Source organism: Clarias gariepinus, chromosome 1 (assembly GCF_024256425.1).
Source record: "Clarias gariepinus isolate MV-2021 ecotype Netherlands chromosome 1, CGAR_prim_01v2, whole genome shotgun sequence".
Lineage (NCBI taxonomy): Eukaryota > Metazoa > Chordata > Actinopteri > Siluriformes > Clariidae > Clarias > Clarias gariepinus.
This window is the reverse complement of record NC_071100.1, coordinates 14,849,992-14,875,000: the sequence shown is the minus strand read 5'-3', so window position 1 is coordinate 14,875,000 and position 25,009 is coordinate 14,849,992. Positions and strand designations below refer to the sequence as shown.

Sequence of the window (25,009 nt, the reverse complement as noted above, 5' to 3'; positions counted from 1 at the left end):
ATCTAATACAACTGAATGGATTGATATGATAGATACAAGACACGTCTCTGTATAGTGTATGACTACCATTTTCTTACACGTTCAAGTCAAACCGAGACTTTTGATTGTCATAACCTACAGTAACACTAATGCTACACTAATGCACTTATCCCAGTGTTTCACTAGTACTTGGATACCATCAAGGTAGAAAGATTTCTCAGTACGCTGGAGCCATGATCAGACTGCCTGCTTCACGATGGAAATTCTGGCCTCCCAGGAACTCCTTTAATGGCCAAACATGTCACTTGGAGCGAGGTCAGGACTGTACAGGGGACATGGCATTAACTCCCAGCCGAGTTCCTGTAATGTGCATCAACCCTGGATGTGTGACCTTCGTTAAAACATTTGCATTAAAAGTTTTCTGTGAATGCAAGATTGTTTTACGTCTTTATTCATTCAAGTCCCTGGTTTAACTTGAACACCCCTTTAAAAAGGTCCAATCCTGTTCTAGCATGAGAATACCTCTGTGTACAAAAGAGCAATAAGCTTCTTGAACTCATGGGTAGTTAAGTAGCTAGTGAAAGAACTTTCGCAGAGCTCTGGCCTTGTTCAATTTGTTGGAAAGCCTTGCCAGAAATAACGGCAAAGGGACTAAATCTGGACTGTTCAACAAGCACATATGGGTTAGATGTAAAAGTAAGAGGTAAAATTTTTTTTTTTTACTGAATAATAACACAGTAAAATATTTGACACTGACAGAAAAGGTTTCTTTTAGAATATATAAGAAAATTATACAGTCTATACAGTATTGTGCAACACTCCTGAGCTACCACTCATTTCTTTATAATTTGCTTTCAAACAGCCAGACTGACTTGTATTTTTCATGATCTTGAGCAATAGTTTTCAAGGAATCCTTAAGGACTTTTGTGTCTCTTGTTTTTCACTCCAGTACCCGTACCGGAGCAGTTTCAGAACAATGTGTTTTGTTTGTTGACCTATGAATCATTCAACTATAAAATAAAATAAAAAATACATCTAAGGCATGAACAACTTAAGGCATGAAACAGGTGCAGATGATGACAGATGATGTACTAGTGCACTGGTGGTGCTGAATACAGCAGCGCGGTGGCTTAGTGCTATCGGCTTGCACCTCCAGGTTCTGGGTTCGATTCCCCTCCTCTTTGTGCTAGGTGGGTTTCCTCCCAGGATGCAGATTAGGCTAATTGGTGTTGCGTGTATGTGTGTGTGCCCTGTGATAGATTGGCATCCTGTCCAGGATGTACCCCGTCTCAAGACCTAAGTCCCCTGGCATAGACTCCAGGGCTTCCCGTGATCCTGTATACAGCAGTATACAGCCTGTTGCAGTAAATCGTTTGTTTACATTTCTTTAATTTTATCTACAGTATTTTATTTAATTAAATTTTTCATAAATAAGGGGATTCAAGACGTCTGCACTGTATTTTTATGAATTTAGTCATTTCACAATTAGAGTGAATGCGGAAAATCTGTATCAATGCAGTCCAAGCTAAATGATAATGTCATTTTTTTATTTTCAATTAAATCATCATACTCACTCATCTTCTATACCGCTTTATCCCTTATTCAGGGTCACGGGGACCTGGAGCCTATCCCAGGAGACTTAGGGCACGAGGCAGGGTACACCCTGGACAGGGTGCCAATCCATCGCAGGGCACACACACATACACACACTCACACACTCATTCACACACTATGGGCAATTTGCGAATGTCAATTAGCCTAACCTGCATATCTTCAGACTGTGGGAGGAAACCGGAGTACCCGGAGGAAACCCACCAAGCACAGGGAGAACATGCAAAATCCATGCACACAGAGACAGGAGAAATTCATGTTATGCATGAAAATTATTGTATTATATTTTCTTTTTTTACAGGCAGAATCTCTTTAATTGCTTTTGGCATCAAATGTGACAAAAGTAGTACGACAAATGATGACATGTTCCATATAGAGACAGATGTATGCATCTAAAGGGCTTAATAATTAACCTACTGGATGAGACTGTTGTGTTTGTAGTCTATAGAGGCTCCAGTATGACTGAGGAAAAAAAAAACAAATACTGTTTGCTTTGGAACTGTATATAGACAAAATGCTTGAAATGTGCTGGACCTTGTTCCATTCTCACTAGTTCTCACAAACTGGAAGAACGACGTCTTCTCACTTTAAGATCATAGATCAGGCTTCCTCCAGTAAATCTGATAGAAGCTCTCTGAAGATTTATGTAATTATTATATTAAGTTAAACATTCTAATATGACATTCGACGTCGGCATGCCTTTCTACCACATAATGACTCATATCTGCGGAGTAGATCTTAAATCTGTGCTATTTTTTCTTCGTAGATTTTCGACATGCGCGTTTAAAACCGGTATCGTTTCCGCGAAGCCGGAGCCTTAGGGTGTAAAACAGAAAAAGGAAAAACATGTTTGCAAATGTATGCATGACCACACGTTGTGCCTAGACAGGCTCATTAAATGCCACAAAAGCGTTGAAAGTTTGTCTCTGATCTGTCATGCTGAGTCATGGTGCCATTCGCCCCAGTCGGTCGAGATTGAGTAATTTCACATCAACGGGAATACAAAAGTTAATGAGGGCAAAAACACAAAGTTTTTCACGTATACGTGTGAATAACAGTAAACAGCATCAGTAATTCTGAATTCTGGATGATATTTGGAAAGCACGGTGTATAAACGCACACTAGGTGTCTTATATGCATTGTTATGGAAAAAGTGCATTGATGTTTAAAGCTGTTTAACTTAGAAATTCTTAACAGACTGACAAATATCTTGAAAAGTAGTAGAGTTTTGTAATAAGATATTACAAATCAGATTATGGTAATCTTTTGTTTATCAGATATCGTTGCAGGAATTTCACATATTCTCCCTTTCCTTTAAGCAGGAGTTGAGCATTTGAACAATTCATAACTAATAAATAACTATGCAGCAATCAACAAGCAAAAGCTTAGTATCGTGGTTATACCAACTGGTGGAACAACCTTTTTTTGTTATATTAAACTGAACTTGAAAGTGTGTACCTACTGTAACCCCAACCCTCCTGTACTGTATATATATATATATCCCAGTCATGTATGACACAGTACAGTAAATGTAGTGTTCTGGATACTGGAGTTGTATAGACAGTGTTTTATTTGGTACAGTGTGGAAGTCACTACCAAGCAAGTAGCTAATCAGCTGTTCCTAGCGCCTAAGTTCCTCTACCTCAGTCCCTACATCACTCTGTGTTATAATGCTCTGGCAAAGGAGGCTGTTTTGGGTGCCAGCCATTGGATCTTCCCCGAACTCGTCCCAATCAGACCACAGCTGAAAAACATAAACGAAACCAGTGGAAAATTCATGCAACGAAAAAACAAGCTTCGTCCAAAGGCAGTTCATTTGCAGTTAACAAGCTGATACTGATGTACATCTGATGAATCTGTGCATCCTTAATTTCAACAGTTCTAGCGGCACAATCCCAGAAAATTAGCTATGCAAGACAAGCGAAGGAAGCACAAATACCTTAAACAGAGGTAACAAACAATAAGACTGTTGAAAATACTGCTCTTCATTCTGTACCTAACCTGTAATTTCACCTCCTTTTAGTCTATAAGTAAATAAATACAGTACTGTGCAAATTCCTAGGCACCATATTATATGCTGTACCAATTTTGTTATATATGTTTATCATGTCTGCATAATTATGTACAAAATCATTCAGTATTTCCATATATAACTTAAAAATTAATAGATAAATAAGTAACATTACAGGAGAATTTATGCATGGTGGCATAACACATATACACACACACATACATACAGGTGTATATATATATTACTCAGCAAAAATAAGAATTGTCCCTTTTTCAGGACTGTGTATTTCAACTAATATCCAAATAACTTTACAGATCTTCATTGTAAAGGGTTTAAACAATGTTTTCCATGCACGTTCAATTAACCATAATCAATTAATTAACATGCACCTGTGGAATGGTCGTTAAGACCTTAACAGCTTACAGAAGGTAGGCATTTAAGATCACAGTTTACAGTCAGGGGACGTTTCTTTTTTTGCTAAGTATATATATGAGCATGTGAGCATACCTACAGTATTATGCAAAAACAAACATTGTCAGTTGATATATTTTTAATCAGTTAAAATCTTAACAGCAGTTAATCAATTCATGATTAATCAGGCAGATTCCTAATTGCGGGTTTAATTCATTGGACGAAGGAAAAAAAAACATCTGATTTTATGATTTCATTATATTTTAAGTTCAAGTAGGCTTTTATTGTCATTTCTATCATATAAAATTTAGTACACAGTGAGACAGAACAACGTTCCTCCAGGACCAAGGTGCTACTGTACATACAGTACTGTACAGCATTAATTAACATAAAAGCAACAAAACTAGTTAACTAAGAAACCGAATTAGCTAACTAGCTAAAACAAGAGAGATTGACATTCTTAGGTTAACAGAAAAACTATGTTTTATGCTAAGTGAAAATACGACAACATGACACATTTGTTTCTCGTATTGGTGATATAATTATAACTACTATTCCCTAGTTATAACTTATATCCGTTATATATATATATATATATATATATAATAACGATTAGCTAAAACAGTGATAGCTAATCGATTTCCCTGACCACATGAAATGTTTTTTAAATGACTTGAATTAGTTATAGATATGACCTCAAATGAAAGTTTTATTATGATTTGTATTTAAGGAATATGATTTACCTAATAGGAATCACTCCTGTAATTGTAATTAAAACACCCTCGCCACAATGGCGTTTTCGCATCGTGCACTTACCTGGAAGTGATTACATTTTCACGGTGACTGGTTTTTCAATTTTGATTCGGTGATTGGGGTCAAGCTGATTGCTTCAGTCCAGCTGACACGAAAGACTGGATGTTGAGTCGAGCCTCTTGAGGAACAGGGCACAGAATTGACATGCCTCACTATTTTCTGTATAGTATATGAAGAACGTGTTGACGGCTCACATCGCGAAGGACATGTTGGCAGTGTATGAAGAGATATGTGAATTCTTACGGGCATAACTGCTAAAGGGCGTGCTTTATCATCTCCGGCAGCATGGCAACAAAATACCATGCTTTCTGTTAGCTGTGTCATGGGGTGTAGGGGGAGATAAACAGACCTGTTTGGAAACACAGAGAGACTGTATAGAACTAGACAGCTTTGTTCCTTATGTATATGTACGTGATATCGCATAATACCCTGACCAACAAGTGTGACATAGAATATTTGGGAGTGAATGCATTCCACGATATGTATAAGATACAGCACGTCACTTTGAAGTCAGCTACACCTCCTGCTTGGACAAAGGTCAGGAAGGTGATTTTTTTTTTTTTTTACCAGAATATGTTTTTTTTTTACCTGCCAGGTGTCGGAATCAAAAGAGCCTTTCTGAGTCAACAGAGGACGGTTGTGGTTAAAGGCAATAGGAAGGGTAACTGGTCCGGGGAGCTCTGTCTCTGTCCTTGCAGAGTCCGTTTCATCTTCAGTAGCAAATGATAATATATCGCGGAAAACAGCGTGGTAGCTAGCTAACATTCGTAGTTGACAATGGGCAATTTGGGAACGCCAATTAACCTGATCTGCATGTCTTTCGACTGTGTGAGGAAACCGGAGCACCCGGAGGAAACACGCCATAAGATATCCTGCTCAAATTTAAAAATATTTTTATTATTTAATTAAAAGTCCCTGATTAACTGTAAGTCTGCACTGAACTGTATCTCTGTCGAGCCATACATGTCACTCCTGAGCTGCTAGTGATCCAGACCCCCTCTGCCCCCTGGACCTGTCTGACTCGTCCTGGTGTCCTGCTTCTGGTTGGAGATCTCATTGCGTGTAGAGACTGGGGACAGTTTCACTTTTTCACGAAGACGGTCCTGTCCTCGGCTGATGCAGACAGCTGTTCCCTGACTTGTGACTTCAGTCGCTCGATAGTTCAGGACTGGAGTTTCCTACAGTCTACCTGAGCCTCTAATAAAGAACTGGACTCCATATTAACCTAAACACATCCCCTGTTACACATTCACATTTTACACAAACTTCAATCGTTTTTTTGATTGTGTGAAACTGCGACAATGTCAATTGTTAAAAGTGCTATACAAATAATATTGAACATTAGGTTGAGGAAACACTCAGAGTGTGCATTAGTACTACCAGGTAAGGCTCTTCCTTTGCTCTTAAAAACAGCCTCAGGTCTTCACAGCATGTGTTCCACAGGCTGTCGGAAACATTTCTTTGAGATTCTGGTCAATTGTGACATGATTAAATCCTGCAAATCCTAAAAGAAATCCCCGCTGTGAATCCCAAAAGGCGTATGGAATTAGGATTTGATTCCTGGGAAGGCCACTGAAAAGCTGATTATTTTTCATGCTCATGAAGCCAGTTTGAGACAATGATTGCTCTGTAACGTGGTGCATTATCATGTAAGAAGTGTGGCTATGAAAAGGACGCACACGGTCATCAGAGATACTCAAATCGTTTGAGGCATTCGAACCGTGATTGATTGGTATTAACAAACTCAAAAATCGTTCCCCACACCGTTACACCACTTTGAACACAAGACAGGTTGGGTCCATGGATTCAAGCGGTTGGCATCAAATTCTAACCCTACCATCTAAAAAAAAAAAAATGGACCAGGCTACATTTATCCAGGTCTCACCTGTAAGATTTTGGCGAGCCTGTGCCCATGCACTGCCGTGCCCACCCACTCTTCTGGATTTGGATCTACTGCTGTTGTAGCTCATTTACCTTAAAGTTTAACAGGTTGTGCATTCTGAGATGTGTTTCTGCTCACCGCTACTGATGAACGCGTCCTGGTTACTTGAGTTATTGTAGCCTTTCTGTTACCTTAAACATGTCTGGGCATATTTCACATTGTCTGGTCTCATCAGCAAAGGCTCTTTGCCTGTGAAACAATCCAAAACAAAAAGCCTCGAATGAAATATCTAAATTTGTTAAAAGCACAGTGATATTGAGCGATGCATCCCATGGGAGGTGTTTGTAAAATGGAAGACAGATTGGTTTGGTTATACAAGCACAACTGGCATTTCTAAGTGCATACCTTCACTGTATAATTTATAGCTGCTTGTGTGTTGTAATAAACCTATTTTTGGTACAGATGTTTTTTTTTTTTTTCTTTGCTTGAGAGGAAGTGTTTCATTCTGTTCTGCAAAAAAAAAAAATATATATATAAGGCTTTTGCATAGACTTGCACTGCTTATGATGATTTGGGTTATTTCGGATTACCCCCAGTCTATAAAGTTTATTTGCAATACTTTATCAAGCATATTTTGAACATATTAATAAATCCGGATCTAAGAACCGATGTAGAAACAGTGTCTGAAGCTGCTAAAGCATTGCGACTGAACTCCAAGGCTGGGAAGTAAGTGTACTGTGTGCTCAGGGCAATTAGGATTTTAAGCATTGCCCTTATGGACTAATTTAACATTTATATGCATGCAGAGGCTTCAGGTTTAATCACAGCACTATACCTGTTTTACATTACAGTCACATACTGAGGGGTTTATCATGCATGCCATAGATGTCCCTGTTAAAACTCCCACTGACTGTTTGCTTTAAAAGTGTTCGCTCGAGTCCCATATATATTCATGTACCGGCTCCCTCTTTTCCATGTTTTCCATAATAAAGAGACTGATCTCTTATTAAACCAACTCCGTTCACGGAATGAACTACTATATCAAATTACTGTTCAATTAAATCAGGTGTATATCTATGCGGGAAAAGCAGTTCTGGACAGAAACCTGGACACAAATCGATAACCCCTTGTCTTAAAGGATATTGCTGAAGTTTGATGTGTTTGGTGTTTTCCTCAGGGGCCTTTTGCATCCCCGTGTATTTGCCCTACATCCTGACAGGCAAATGGATGCTGGGCCGAGGGCTGTGCAAGCTCTGGTTGGTGATGGACTACCTCCTCTGCACCGCTTCCGTCTTCAACATCGTCCTCATCAGCTACGACCGTTTCCTCTCCGTCACCAGAGCGGTGAGCCACTTAACACTTCATATTTCTTTTTTACGCCGCGTGCCGAATGAGATGTAAGCCGAAGTGCCTGTTTAATATCAGGAGTGTCACATACTGGAGGTCTAGTATGTAGGAATGACTTCAAGAGGAATTCATACAGAAAAAAAGAGCATTTGTAGAGCATCTTACAAAAGTTTTCATAGCACTGGAAAGATTTTGGTTGCCAGGAAACCAAAACGCTATTAGCTAACAAATATTAACACTGAAGTATGGCATAGATGGCTAATCATGCACGTTAATGCAGACAATTTGTATACCATACTGTATGAACCCAGCCAACCATAACACACTTGGCCAAAGTGCCATCATTCCTTACCTTTTCTTCCACATACATAATCGTCAGATTCCCATAATTCCCTTGATTGACAGATACTGGGAATACTGTATGCCCCGCCCCGTTTAGAGAGCATGGGCAGTTTGGCTCATTTGTCTCCTGGCCCTCAATGGCTACAGCATCATTGGGATTTAAACTCGCGAACAAATGCTTTCCTGATGAACCAGCTGAGCTGAGTTGATATCATTTTTAACTGCGAGGAAATTTGTGACATACTGTATGGACAGACTTTGGTGTCAGTGACAGGAAACTCACTCCTTGGTTTGTGTAGCTTTAATGCTTGTACTTAACCACCTTTTGTTCCTGTAGTAATTATTTATTCATTCTCATCACTCGTCACCTAATTTCCAGGTAAACACCATGACCTTGAATAGAAGCAAGCATATTGAGTTGAAGAAGCAATTTACAAAACAAAGCTCTGTGTGTGTGTATGTGTGTGTGTGTGTGTGTGTGTGTGGAGAGGAAAAACAGCGAGAGAAATGTTTTGACAATGTCGTACAAGGTTCAGAACATCATGACCTGCTGTCAAGTTCTTTAAGAAATTTGCAGTGGATTTTATAGGATTTTTATTTAAAAAATAAATAAATAAATGAAAAATAGCAAACAGTTGGCGGCACGGTGGTGTTGTGGTTACCACTATCGCCTTGCACCTCTGGGGTCCGGGTTCGATTACCGGGCAGGCTCGATTCCCGTCTCTGTGTGCATGGAGTTTGCATGTTCTTGCATGCTTGGATTGGTACCCTAAGATCTCTGAGATAACCTCCAGGTATCTTGGGATGCAACTCGAAATACATAAAATACAGTTTTTGGGGTTATAAAATAAATGTTGGCGACATATTAAAGAATTCCTGATAACTAGTGAGGATTCATCTCTGCTATAAACACTGGATCTCACCTTAAAGAGGCGACACATTGCAAGGGTTAAATGTGTGCAGGAAGCCCAAAGTTTTCCAGAATGGCAGAAACAGAGCCTTCCGTCCAACAGGAGAGAATTTAATATCCTAAAGTAATCGAGTCTGTTTGTAATTTGCATTTCTGAGAATCAGGCTGTAGTCTATTTGTGCATGCTGTCAGTTACAGCTGTCCAGTGGGTTTTCTGCCGATATTCACCAAGTCTACGGCAATGCCAGTCAGTATGGCATAAGACTCCTTAAGAAGCAAAAAAACAACAACTCACCTTCGAGGTCAGAACGGGCGGCAGGGTCATCGCAGTGACAGAATTCATATGGGATGCGTTAGACAGACGTGACGATTCTAAGCGGCTGTCGAGTGCTCTAGATCTACAAGAATGTCTGAAGAAGCACTGGAAAATATGTCAAGTGATTTTTCTACAGAAATGACTTAATTACGTGACTCAGTGTTAGGGCTGCTGCTTCGGGATATCAAGGACTTTCGGTACTTTTACTTCTCACACTGGATTGTCTTGGAGTTGGACTTGTATTCAGTATTTAGTGCTTTAGAAACCCAGTTTATAAAAACATTGATGATTGATTAATAATAGTTTTAACTGCACAGTTCAATGCTTCTTTGATAGTTCAGGATTTTTCCCCCCAGGTGTCAAAAACAAATCAAATTTAAGGTACATATAAGTACATTACAATAGTTCAATATTAGGGTTGTTTTTCATGCTTTCATGGTACATTTTTCTGCTTTGCCCATCAACCGTGAAGTTTGTCTCGTTTGGCCCTAATTAATGGAAGTAATTAGGGCCAAATTCCACAACCCTCGTTCCGTGCAAAAATGCATGCCAAGGTTCAACTAAAACACATATGGAGCTTCTGGAGTCCATATAAGAATGCCACTTATACACATTGGCATTTCCATTACATAGCAGTTATACTGGGACACTGAAAAAAAAAATGTTTTGGAAACTGGTATCAATTAAAATCAATTGCCATTTTTTTCATGATTTAGGAAATCAACTGATCATCGACTCCATAATCGGGGTCACATCATCCCTTATAGGCTTATGGCCTTCACTGACCGCATAGCCTGCGAGGACCAAACCAAAATGAGACATCTGGTCTAGAGAGGATTTCCTATTTGGGTCACCAGCTGTTTCTCTCTTTATAATTGCATCATGAAGTGCCGCTCTTGTTGCCTTTCATGTTTTTTTTTTTGTTTTGTTTTTTTGAGGTGAAATGGTTAACTTGCAGATTGATACTGGCAAAAAACGCTACAAGGGGACCGGTCATGCAAAATTTACTTTATTGTCCTTTATTTGGACAGTCAAATGGGTCTCCAGTGCACGTGCATAAAAACAAAAAATGTCTCGGTTAAACAAGCCAGTTTCAGTTTCTTTCCGTTGTGACCTCACATAAGAATATAAGAATAACAATAGGAATATCCTCTCTTTCAGCTTGTTGTTCATCTATTTACATTTATATTGCAACAGCAGCATAGGATGAGAAGCAACATAAAGGGAGATTGGGGTGTGAAAAAAATCATTATCTGAGGGTTATTTCAGCAGGGGATTTAACACACACACACACACAAACACTCTTTGAGGGATCACTGAGACTTGTGTTAACTTGTTAAAAAAATAGTAAAATATGGGATCTTTAAAGGAAGATGAATAAAGAGAGGAACACACAGCAATGGAATAACGATACACAGTGATAGAAGTTTTCTTGATGAGGATTAAAAAAACAACAAAATGCTACTGTAGATAGGACGACTGGATAAGGGCAATACATAAGGACACCACACATCTGTCTCAATTCAGGGGCTGCATCCTTTGAAGGCTGCATTTGAAGGCTGATTACGTCTATGGCTGTAACATTTTGAAGGTTCCATTAAATGTGCAATCTTTCCCCTAAAAGCGAAGGGTGACGAGATTCTTAAAATCTTTTGCAAGCCAGGGAAGAGACAATGGCAGGAATCGTGGATATTAAAATAGTTATATACTGTAAGTATTAAATGAAATATAAAAAAATTAAAAATATAAATAAAAAATATAAACTTATTTTTTTAAATAATGAAAAAGGCAAGGGAATTTATGTGAAATCCCCTCTTTGAGAGACATGTTTGCATTAAATGTGTTTAGGTTTTGCACACCGTTAACCAGTGTCAGCAGTATGGCATTTTTTTGTGCTCTGACCGAGATCCGAATACGTTTGTGTGTTAATTGTGTAGGAGAGCAGTTCTGACCTAATCCGGCAATACAACGAACACGTCAGCGCTGTATTTAGATTCTCACCGCACCAGTTCACTTACACACTGTAAATACTTGGTAGAATATAAACAATTTCTAATAGTGCTGTCTAATCACGATTAATTACAATTTTAAAATACTCAGATTCACTTGTATTATAAACATGTCATGTTGGAATTTCCATAAGTTTCTTTGGATTCCGTAAAGCGGCTTTACGACAATGACTACTGGGAAAACCGCTATACAAAAACAATTAAACGGAATTGAATCTAATAAAGAAACGCACGACAAACTGGTTAGAGGAAACAGGTTATGCAGTTTTATAACATCCCAAACTGTCTCGCAAATAGGACCGGCACAGCATGCAGGGACTGGGTAGTACGGGGCGTGGCAACCCACCAACAGCGGGGTGGGGTCTCTGGTCCGACAATCAACATCTTTGAGCCTTAACCACCTGGCTCACCGCTCCCGCATCTTACAGTCAATATATTCTTGTGAAAATAGTTCTCCGTAAAGGTAGCTCGAGCACACAACTTGGGTTTCATCCAAACTTTCATCTAGAAGTTTTTTTTTTGATTGAAACTCGCCATTCCGCACACCTGCTGATGTTTTCTCAGTCGTCTTATTATCTTCGTTAAAAATGTCATTAAAATGTAACCGTGCCCCGTTTATGGCAGCCATTACAATCCTTATTATCCGTATTAAACATTATCATCATTTTGATTCTTACACATTCATATTCCATACAAACTTCAAAAATTCTTATTATTGTGTAAATCTGCTTTGCGACAATGTTAAAAGCGCTATACAAATAAAGTTGAATTTAATTAAATCAGCTCTTTATGTTGAAAAAATTGTACCGCATTAATTAACGGCTTAATAATGGCAGCCCTAATTTTAAATATTCATTGCTTATTAACATCGTATTGATGTTAGGTCAGTGTTCCAGTTGATTTTGCTTTCTTTCTTTATTTAATGGGACTCGAGGTAGGATCATTCAATTATCCTTATTTATTTTTATTTAAGTACCTCTCCATCCTTGTGTGCCTTGATAAATAATTAAATAAATAAATAAAATGTTTTTTTTTCCTCCTGCTGATTATTATAAAATACATAGCCTTGTAATAGCTCATTAAACTTATTATCGATATTGTCTAATATTAACAAGAATAATCATGATAATGTTTTTTTTGCCGTAACGCCAAGCCCCCTACTCACTCACTCCATCATCGTCTATACTGCTTGATCCTGCATACAGGTTTGCAGGAGGTCTGGAGCCTATCCCTGGAGACCAAGGCTACAAGGCAGGGTTTACTCTGGACAGGGTGCCAAGGCATCGCAGCCCACTTATTCGTATTGTTTAGTTTTTCACCTGCTATAATGGAGTCAGGTTTAGATTAGCTCATTGTGTTCTGACGTTCTGTTATACAATCTTGTATGGCACTGGGTGTATTTAGTGGCTGTCAGCAGGTTGTAACTCTCAAATTGTTATAATATACTTATTTAAGTAATTGTATGCAGAGAAAACCCACCAAGTACTGGGAGAACATAAAAAAACTCCACACAGAGACCCAAAGGTTGGACTCGAACCCTTAACCCGGGAGGGGCGAGGCCACAGTACTACCCGCTAATGCCATCTGTCTCGTGAATAGTACAAATCTCCCGGAAAAACAAATTTCAAAAACAAAAAAAAAATCAAATGATTTGATAATTGAATAATCGGATGCTGAAGCTGCTAATACAGATTAACAATCGAAAGCGTCGGTAGCTTTTACAGAACAGGAGATGAATCATGGCAGGTAATTGACGAAGGAATTGATGTGATGCGGGCGGTGGCATGTCTGACGTGAATTTGCTGTTAGACTTAAAGACATGATATAAATTGAGACGGGGGGGCGGAAAACCAGCAGAGTATAAATAGACACACAAATTAAGGATTGAACACAGAACGGATGCACACAGTTAAGGAGAAAAACAGTTACAGGATGGGGGCTTCGACAGGACTGGAGACTAAAAGACCCATGGGACTTGGGCGGGCGGGCGGGGTGGGGGGGGTGGGGGGGAGGTTTGAGGTTGGAGGTTGTATAGGCGTTATACTGAGAACCTATTGATTAATAGATGCATGATGTAATTTTAAACATGGAAAGAAAGAAAACAACTTTTCAGCACTAAGCTATGTGTGTTTATAAACGTGTCATGTTAATGTTATGTCCGTGATGTTCTAAGTGGCCACCTACTGATCTAATGAGAATCTAAATACAGCGCTGAAGTGTTACAAAAGGTTCAAAGCTGTCGCAGGAGCTTCGTCTGACCCAGCCAACCCGACAATGTCTGCTTTTCTCTCTCTCTCTCTCTTTTAGTCCATCTCCTTCTCTCTCTCTCTCTCTCTCTCTCACACCAACGCACACACAAACCCTTAACATCAGAACAGTGCATTCGAACTACACAAGTGTAATCTTCAGCCTTTAATCTGGAAGTGTGTACTGTTTGATCTCGCACACTCCGCCATTATGCGTTCCACTCTACTTTCGATTGTAGCTTCAATCAAAGGGGACGAAGTGCGGCCCGAGAACACGCAACAACCGCACAGACAAGAAGCGCACGCGCTGCTACATGGCGGCGGGCTGGATTTAGCGTTTCGTGAGATGAGTGTGATAGGAAACCCGGTTAATGAGTGCAAATGAGGGACAGAAAGCAGCAGCGCTGTGATCATAAGTGGGAAACCATCCATCAGCGGGCTGTTTAAAGGAACAGTGTTTGTACCAGGTGTTTCAGGGAAAAACAATCTCCCGTTGTGTACACTGTAGTTTCTTGGAAGTGAAGTGAAGTACATCGCCTTGGCTGCAGGCTATAATGAAAACGGCGCTGGAGGGAAAGTTCAAGGCCTGAAATACATGTAATCAGTGGTCTCTTCCAGTGTGTGAAGGACAAAGTGCTACCGTGCACGCATGCATTTTTTTAAACTCGCCTTCTATTTATTTATTTATTTATTTTTCCTCCACATCAGGAATACAAGACGTCAATGTGGTGGAAGGATTGTATGCATCAAGAAGACACCCTGGCAGTAAAACAATTCTGGGAGTGACCCGAAAGAAACTTAATCTGAGACAGAAATAAATAAATAAATACGACCAAATAACCTGCTTATCATTTATCAATCTGAATATTAAAAGTAAATCTAGTTTAGTTTAAATGACCAGTGTGTGCGAAAGGGGTAAAACCGACCCCCTCCCCGTTCAATAAACCAACATCCATTAACCTAGATTCAAACTCATGAGACAGCCCTTTGACATTAAACTATTCTGTGCATTATTACTCTCAGTCTGGCGGCTAAAGCAAAGGACACTTTGTGAGCGTGCGAGGGAGTGCATATGGTGTTTTATTGTGTGTGTGTGTATGCACGTATCTTTAATGGCTGGAATATACTTGCTTTTAACTACACATACAGTATGTGCATGCATGATAGCTGTATTATGTATTATGTGTATTATGTGTACATCGTGTACTGTACGTCCCCAAAAATAAACCCCTACACACACGCAAAATGCAAATAAACGGGTGCGGCAGTGTAGAGAGCAAGCACTTCAAAATGGTGGAAAGTTTCAAGGAAAAGTCGTGCAACCAGGTCTATGAATAACGGTCTCTGTAATATATATTTCTGCACATTGATGAAATAAGGTATATATGGCAGAAAATATTGTAAATACTGTATCAACAGTGTCGTCATGGTTCTTTACCTCATGCAAAACTGTCTGAATAAATTCTCTGGTGTGTCTGGTACTGGAATCGTCCAATAACATGCATAGTTTATAGGTAAGTTTAACTATCTAGACGAATACTGTATACACCATATTTCCAGAACCTAAAATTGACCTCTAATACAGTACAGCTACAGAGAAAGTACTGGTAATACTGTTACAGGGCATTGGTGGCTCAGTGGTTGGTTTCTTGTCTGCCATTGGATACAGGGCATCCTTTGTGCTGGTCTCAAGCCTGGATAGGATGAGCGGATTCTGTCATGAAAAGCATCAGGTGGAAAACATGTGCAATCTTGTACTGTATGTGAACCAGCAGGGAAAACGACACTATACAATAGTGCTATTATTTACTTTATAGTATGAGCTTACATATAAAAAACAGACACCATTATGTCTATAGTTTATTAGTTCATTTTCCTTTTGATATACAGAAACCATCCCTGCTATGTTTTGACTTAAAGGCAGAATGGTGTTGTAGTGGAACCTCCAGGGTTCAAGCCCCGCCTTTGGTTTTGTGTCCATGGGGTTGGTGAGTTTCCTTCCACAGTCCAAAGACATTCATCTGTCAATCTATTCATCCATCCATCCATCCATCCATCCATCATCTTTACTGCTTAGTCCCATTCTGGGTCACACTGGTGGCCAGACATCCAGATTATGCAAAATGGGCGTCTCCAAATTCCCTGTGTATAAATGTGCAATGTGCATTGGCACCCCATCCAGGGTGTACCCCATCCTATGCTCCAGGCCTCCCAAGACCCTGTACAGGATAGATGGTAAAGAGAGGGACTGAGTGCATGAGACTGGCATAACCATGCACTGATGCTGGTTCCCAACCCCACTCCAAATACACCTCTACCCCCTCCTTGTGTCTGAGGATTTCGCGCTTATATATAGATGCTAACTAATTAAAATTATAGGCTGATCGCTTTCAACTGGCTTCATTATTTCAGTTAGGGATGTAATGAACGTGTTAATTTCACATAATTGACTTAAAAAGAGAAGAGATTCGAATTAAACCCATAAATTAAAAAAGTCTAGCCATTTAATTAGAAAGAGTTTGAAGAAAAAGCAGAAGGGGTTAGTGTGTAGGAATTAACCGAGGCACTGCAATAGCCGAGCTGTATTACTGGAAGATTTAATTTAACTCCTAATTTCGTTGTTTGTTTGCTTTGTGAGCGTTGCCTTTTTGGGTTTTATGAGTGAGTGTCATTTACTGTAAATGTGACGTGAAGGCAATTAAGCATTCATGTAATTTGGTAATGATCATCGTATGCTTGTAAATATGAAGAAAAATCAGCACTACTGAAACATTTGTACCTTTGAACGTTTAGTTAGCTTGACCTAAGAAAAGATTTACACACACATCTTCACTAAAAGCTTGATAAATGAGGTCTTAGCACATTTACCGCTTGTCAAGCTGCTGAAATATGAAGTTATTTCCCAGGACGTCTCAGTATGACTCAGTTTATCAAAACACTCGATTTGGGGAGTAGCGTTCCCATTTGGGTGATAAATCAGTTTATCATGGATCAAATTCAAATCTCAACAAATAGGTTATTAAATGCAGCTATTCAAGAGAAATTTTAGGATAACCATAAATAGCTATATGCAGAAGTACATGTTTAATAATAGCAACATTATGTGACTTCAATAATATTTAATCTGTTTTATCATTAACCCCAAAGTCATAAACTTCAAGAATGACTCTAGTCTCTAGTAAAAACGCTCTTTTATTTTAGATGTTAGAAATTAAGAGCTCAGAATGATTTTCTCTAATTATGCCCTTTTCTAGCCTTATTTACTACTAGTTCCACTATATACTATAAATAGTGTTAAAAAATTCTTTCTGTGCCAGAATGTCTATCCTGTAACTCTGAATCATTCATATCCTCTATGTTTTCCTGATCATATCAGATTCCACAAGGTTATCGTCCAAACACATGTTGTGTATCATCTCATATTTGTGGAATACCCCCTATAATAATAAAGGTCTTGTGAAAGCTTATGAAATAATGAATTGCTTCCAGAATTCTCCCAGAGGATGACAGAATTGCGAAATTAAATTTACCATATATACACGTGGAGACAGAAATATTGCAGTTTATTACTATAAGGCATGTTGAAGTCAAAGCGAGACCTGTATTAAAGTTTCTTGTGATTGAAGACATAAAACCAAATTGACATTTACAGAAGACATCAAGCGCAGTACGATGAGGTGATGAAACTCTTAGACACAATAAAACATTTTAAAAAGGTGCAAACGGTTCAATTCAATCCAATTTTATTTGTCTAGCGCTTTTAACAATTTTCATTGTTGCAAAGCAGCTTTACAGAATCATTTAAGTTTGTATGAAATGTAAATGTGTGTATGAATCAAAATGATAAGACTGTGACAAGGAAAAACTCCCTGAGATGGTAATAGGAAGAAACCTTGAGAGGAACCCATCCCCATCTGGGTGAAAACAGATAGCAGGGATTGATCTGCATCATACTGTGTGAGACTAGAAGTTCAAAGTCCCAAACATTAATAGGAAAACTATTCCATAATTTCGGGGCTTTGTAAGAAAAAGCTCTGCCCCCTGCTGTAGTTTTAATAATACGTGGTACTGACAAGCAGCCTGCATCCTTTGATCGAAGTTGGCGTGGCGGATTGTAAGACACTAGCAGTTCGCTCAGATACTGCGGCGCGAGACCATTTAATGCTTTATACGTCAAGAGTAGTATTTTAAAATCGATGCGAAATTTCACAGGAAGCCAATGCAGTGTGGATAAGATAGGGGTGATGTGCTCATATCTTCTGGTTCTAGTGAGGACTCTCGCTGCTGCATTCTGGACTAACTGAAGCTTGTTTAAGCACCTAGCTGAACAACCAGACAGTAAGGCGTTACAGTAGTCCAACCTAGAGGTGATAAAAGCATGAACTAGTTTTTCTGCATCGTTTAGTGACAACATATTCCTTATCCTGGCAATATTTCTGACGTGAAAGAATGCTATCCTGGTGATATTATCTACATGAGCTTTAAATGAAAGGCTGGAGTCTATAATCACACCGAGATCTTTCACTATTGCACCTGATGGAACAGAAAGGCCATTTAAAATCACAGTGTGATCAGAAAGCTAACTTCTAGCTGCTTGTGGTCCTATGACTAGAACTTCTGTCTTATCAGGATTAAGCAGAAGGAAGTTAATTAACATCCAATCTCTTATGTTCTGCACACATTGCTCAACTTCATTAAACTGTTTTTTTTTTTCATCTGGTTTTGCTGAGGTGCATAATTGTGTGTCAGAGCCCACTGTAGTCGCTCCCATGAACATTTAGCAAGAGGATCGCCTGATCCTTGAAAATCGACCACTAACACCACCTGCACGTTACAGAAGCTCAGTTCTCCCGCACAGTTCCGATCTCGCTCCGATCCATTTTCTCATGTTTGGGTGATTAAACGAGTTCCTGGGAGAACAGCGTTTCAGACATGAAGCAGGCAATCCAATCATGGGTACAGTGTACTGAGAAAACTTTCGACCTTGATGGTATCCAAGCTCTAGTGAAACCCTGGAATAAGTTGCTTGATCTTATGACTGGGATTTGATCTCCTAATGAGAAGCCTGAACCTTTTTCTCGGATCCTTAGATTCATGAGCACTTACTGTGTGTTACACTCGCTCGTAACAAAGCATAATGGACTGCATAATAAATATAACTCCATAATGCAGAATTAGAGTGAGCCTAGATCTTGTTTCCATGTAACAAGACGTTCCCATCCAGGAGTGATGGGGGGGGGGGCAGTAAAACCTAAAGTGTATTGCTCATGTCCGTAATTTCGTTTTCATTGCTGTCACTGCAGACGACCACTGTCTCATGTCTCACGAAGATAGGTTTTTGAAAATGGAAGCAGGATTTTTTTATGCTTTTGTGGCGATTTCAGGAAATTCCTCTTTGATTTTAATCCAGAATGTAAGCAGAGTTGAAGGTGCTTCAAACACACTTTTAGGGCTGCATCTATTATACAGAGTGGGCTTGGAGCACGTACGTGAATCACATGCTGCGATGTGGAGACAGAAGCGAATGGGAGACGATCTGATCATTTTTTAAAATAACACACTGCAGACTCTAATAGTCAATAATAGAGAAATAAAACGCATATCGTAGGCAGTAGTTCTCCATTGGTCTCCCCCTTCATAAGGTTCCATGGTTAGCATGGACTATAGCCATAAAAACGTTATAGGTGGAGGGTTAACCTGATGAAATGGTCAGTGAATAAAGTTCTCAAAGCAGTGAAACAAACTCAGTGGATATGTTGGTGTAGCATTACTGCCTCAAAGAACCATGGTCCTTGGAGAACCCTTAGTGTTCTGTGGTTCCTCCGAAAACATCAGTTAGACTTGAATACTCTAGATAATCCCCTGCGTGCAAGTGTGTGCATGGTGTCCTGAGATGGACTGGCACCCCCACACGAGTTCTCGGGACCCACCTCTTTTGGCCCACCAGGATCGAGATCAAACTGATGACAAATCAGTTAAAAGTTTAAAAACAGCAGATTATTTAACACTCATCATGGCCACCAGGTTCCAAACTCCACCTAGGCATCACATGGCATTGTAGCACTTTGTGGTCACAACATGTTAAAATCCCCAAAGCCAAACCACTTCGCCAGCTCTAAAAGGTCAGGTGAGCGTGATGAATAACAATGAATGGCCGACACAGCTGCGGAGATCATCAGGTAACAGAGACTTGGCACGCACACAGCAGCTGCGGCTCTTTAATATGGTCATTAGGAGGAGCTCTTCTGAGTGAGTGATCTAACTCGAGTGCTCTTCAATCAACAGCTTAGGATTTTACATTCCCTTTATCCGAGCGAGTCTGTATGCAAGTGTGCAGCTCTTATACTGTATACAGTATGTACTGTATACTGTATATATGCCACATTCAATGTTGTACACATGGAAAACATACTATTGAGTGTGTAAAGCATTTAACTTTATTTACTAATGCATTAGCACTTAGTCAGGCGCATTTAATATTAATTACTTTCATATCTAGTATGGATAGTTTGTGGACTCATCCTTTAAAGGAAGGGTTAAGAAACGTGTTATTACAGTCACTGATGAGATAATTGCCTGTTCTCATGTTGTTGTGTTCCATATCAACCCCATTTGTCCCTTGTCCATCGTTTCGGTTATGGATCATCCCGGTTTGTGCATTGATCCCTGGCATGGACATGGACACCAAGTATGATTACTGGATTTGTCCTGATAAACAACAATATTTTCCCGCTCACCGTATCCAACAGCAGTGCAACCAACAGACCGACAGACCTGTCACACCCCTCAGACCATCTGCTTGACCTTCTGCCCTCTGGGAGACGCTTTAGGTCCAGCACATTACAGACAAACACTTCACAGGAACAGTTTCAACCCCACAGCCGTACGAGAACTGAATAAGAACTGACACTGTGTACCATACACACATTTATACACTTTACAGAATAAACTGCAAGTGGTAAGTGTCCAGTGCAATAAAGGCAGCTGCTTGATTTATATTTTAATTGCACAAACATGTCAGATCACAATGTTTACATGTGCCATAATTCATAAGAGTACTTTTGGTAATGAAGTACTATCTATCTATCTACCTACGCACTCTGGTTGTAAGAGTACACAGATTTTCACTTTGTCCATCATTACCAAGCTTTCATATTCCACTCATTATAAACCTGTTTTAGGCTGAGCAGCAAGCCACAAGCAACCAATGCGTCCTCATAGGGCTGCTTTTAGGAAACCAAACAGGTGAAAATCTCCTGGAGTAAGATCAGGACTATAGGGAGGATCCTTTAACACCTTAAAATGAAGTTTCTGCAGAGTGTTGGAAGCGTGGGCGGAGGTGTGCGGATGTGCATCGTCACGCAAGATAACAACACCCTTGGATAGCAAGTCCTCTGCGTTTTATCAGAGCTTTAGGCGTTAGCTCTTCAATAGGCATCTTACTGTAATGAGCAGGGTTGAACTTTGTTCCTGATAATATTCCAACACTGGCCATTGAGAATCGCAGAAAACGGTAAGCAGCTGGATGAATTTTCCATCTAGTTGTTAACTTTTTCCGTTCTATACTACATGCCGTTTACTCTCAGACTTGTAGTGATGGATCCGTGTCTCGTCACCAGTAATGATTCTCTTTAAGAAACCATCACTTTCCTTAAAAATCAGTTCAATACCACTTGTGTTAGTGTCTCTCCATAAGTTGTTTTGTCACCCGGTACAAAAAAAATAAAAAATTACTGTAAGCTGCATTGCTTTTATGCAATATACAAGTGGAGCATCCATTTTTGAATCTATCTATCTATCTATCCATCCATCCATCCATCCATCCATCCATCTCCTTTAATCACTGCAGCCCACATACTGTACCACGCCATGGCATGCTATGGTAAGGGCCTATAGGTTATAAATTCCATTGTTTTGATTATTTCACAGCAGATTAAAAGGCACACCTTTCATTAACTGTAGTGTTTGATGTGCACATCCGAATTGGGGGTTGAGGCCTGTATATCGTAAGAGTGACCCAGCATAAAGTAACCAACATGCATCACCAGTCAATATGGTTACAGCAGCATTTTTACAGATGTTGTTCCAAATACCTGGAGCACTGCAGTGATTAAAATATTTCTTAATACAAGAACATGTTGATATTTACATCCAAAAAACACTTGTATCAGTACAATAATGTCTATGTGCATTATACTGTACTGTAAGTGTAGGTATATTTGTCCTGAGCACACCATTTATCCAGTATTAGATTATTATATAGTGTTATATATACACACTGTATAAATAAAGACAGCGGCACCATGGTGTAGTGGTTAGCACTGTCCCCTTGCACCTCCAGTGTCTGGGTTCGATTCCCATCTCTGTGTGTATGGAGTTTGCATGTTCTCCCTGTGCTTGGTGGGTTTCCTCCCACAGTCCAAACACATGTAGATTGCCGTTTCCAAATTGCCCGTAGTATGTGTGTGAGTCCTGTGATGGATTGGCACCCTGTCCAGGGTGTCCCAGGTCTTCTGGGATAGGCTCTAGGCCCCTCCCGTGACCCTAAATACAGGATTAAACGGTATAGACAATGAGTGAGTGATATATACTGTACAAGAGAAAAATTAAGCTAAACTTATGTTGGAGGTATTGTTTTAATATCATGTATATATTTTATTTTGGCCTAAATTATTAACTTCCTGTTTTTTTTCTGCTCTTGTTTATGAATTAAAGGTGTCATACAGGGCAAGGCAAGGGATGACCCGTAGTGCCCTCGCCAAGATGGCTGCCGTCTGGGTTCTGGCTTTCCTCTTGTATGGCCCGGCCATCTTGCTGTGGGAGGAGGTGACGGGAGAGAGCCATGTCCCTGAAGACGAGTGCTTCGCTGAGTTCTTCCACACCTGGTACTTCCTGCTGTCCGCCTCTACACTCGAGTTCTTTTTCCCCTTCCTCTCTGTGGCTTTCTTCAACCTCAGCATATACCGGAGCATCCGTGAGAGGAGGCTCCGCTACCAACAGGACTCGTGCTTGCCCAAGGTCCGTAGCATGACTTCCCCTAAGCGCGAGAGGCTCCGCTTGGCGTCCTACATCTGCCGCAGCTCTGTCGTGATGACGAAGAAGAAGCCGGAAACAGAAGTCGATAATTGTTCGTCGCCCGCAGGACGTACTGACACACGGAGCGTACGGAGTTCACAGTGTACGCGCCTGAATCAGGACAAAAAGATTGCAAAGTCGTTAGCTGTGATTGTGTGCGTGTTTGCGGTGTGCTGGGCACCGTACACACTGCTGATGATTATACGTGCTGCCTGCAGGGGGCACTGTGTCTCCCACCACTTGTACGAAGTGACTTTCTGGCTGCTGTGGCTCAACTCTGCCATCAACCCGTTCCTGTATCCTCTGTGCCACAGCAGCTTCCGCAGGGCTTTCACAAAGATCCTGTGCCCCAAGCAGCGGACCACTGAGGCACCATCAGATAACGCCTCCAACAACCAGAGATAGTCTAGCTCACTCCAATAGTTTTCGACAGACAATGTGTTTGTTGTTTGTGGTGGATCATGTACACTTATGTATGCTTCTGCAAGAGGGGAAGAAACCAGGACGAAACCCACACTGAGAACCCAAGACCCTGAACTTTTAAAGGACTGAGTCTATCTGTTCCTCAACATTGCTTCCCCTGGATAAGTTTAAAAGCACCTTTAATAAGACCCCTAGATTTAGAACATTAGCCTGGTACTACTTCTAAAGAATATAACATAATACCATGGACAGCTATACACTTTACCATGGACGGTTTCTTCCAATAAAGATGTACAACGATTAATCGGCTACAACATTGAATTTGTTAATTTCCTGCTTTGACATTTTCAGGACTTGATTTTCCAAATCATGTTAGATTTCTGCAGTGTTTCTACATTAGTACATTTCTTAAAGGATATAATCTGAACTCTCCAGGTATCTAACTCACATACATACAGTATGTATAAACAGTATGAATGTTTTTATCCGATGCTTGCCTAGTAGTGTAGCCATGCTTTTATTGATCTACAGTAGAGTCTGAAGTTAAACTATTCCTACCAGGTCATGTGATGACATCACAATTCAATTTCCGGAATTGAATTCTCCAGAGTGGATTGCTTTATTTCAAGTTCTGGAAGACGCATCGTTTTTTTTTTTTTTACAACTGCACTTTATTTATGTATTTTAATGGTAAACCACTGCCAATCACCGCAACATGACGCTCATCCTTTCTACAGTACAAGGGCACTTGTAAAAAAAAGAAAAAAAATCAATCAATTAGTATGTATGTAGTAAGTATGGTGGTCCGGAAGTGCAAAAACATTAACAAACCAGAATTCCAGGAGCAAACTTCCTATTCCCTTTGCTGATTGGATGCACTACGGTATATGGCACAGGAAAAAAGAACCCTCAGGGTTTGAACCCTACCCTTTCTCAGCTTGCTTGCTTGCTAGCCTACGTGAAAATGTTAGCTGAAATTTAAGAAATCTATTAAATAGAAAAAATGATTTTGGACTTAGCAATGGACAAAGGTCATGTGGCTTGATAATTTCAAATTAACCAAACGATGGGGGTGTCATGGTAAGAAGGGAAGCACATGAAGCGATGCACCCATCATACAGTACATAGTGCCCACTATACAACCCTCTGGAGACAGTGTTATGATCTGGGGTTGCTTCAGTTGGTCAGGTCTAGACACGGCAACGTTATGTGGCAATAAAATGAAGTCAGCTGATGTCCTGTATGTACTGAATGACCAGGTTGTCACATCTATGGGGTTTTCTTTTCCCGATGTCATATTTCAGGACTCCAGTTGTTCAAGAGTGGTTCTGTAAGCTTGAGGAAACATTTGCACACAACTGGCAACCACACTGTTCGGTATTCAAAAGCTAAAGGTGATTAAACGAAATCTAAGAGTGTGTGATTTTTTTTCTGGCCAGACAGTGTATTAAATAAAATGACATTTGTGCATGGAATACAAAATAAGCATGAATGAAACCATCTGTAGATTCATTTAGAGATATTCAGGTTTCTTCTTAAGCCCGGTTCCCTTTAATGAATTTCGCTGTGGATTACTACAAATTCACAAATCATCAGGAGTCAGGGGTATTCTTATGGTGAGATGGTGGCTTACT

General features: G+C 39.9%; 1 protein-coding gene across 1 annotated transcript in view; it reads left to right on the top strand.

The window, feature by feature from the left end:
* The window catches only part of LOC128529060 (histamine H3 receptor), a 29,875-nt gene extending 6,425 nt beyond the window's left edge, over window positions 1-23,450 (top strand). Inside the window, exons 2-3 of the mRNA XM_053502373.1 lie at window positions 7,885-8,051; window positions 22,593-23,450. Of these exons, the coding sequence (XP_053358348.1) occupies window positions 7,885-8,051; window positions 22,593-23,357 (932 nt within the window). The 3' untranslated portion in view covers window positions 23,358-23,450. The remainder of the gene's footprint in view (window positions 1-7,884; window positions 8,052-22,592) is intronic.
* The last annotated feature ends 1,559 nt before the right edge of the window (window positions 23,451-25,009 follow it).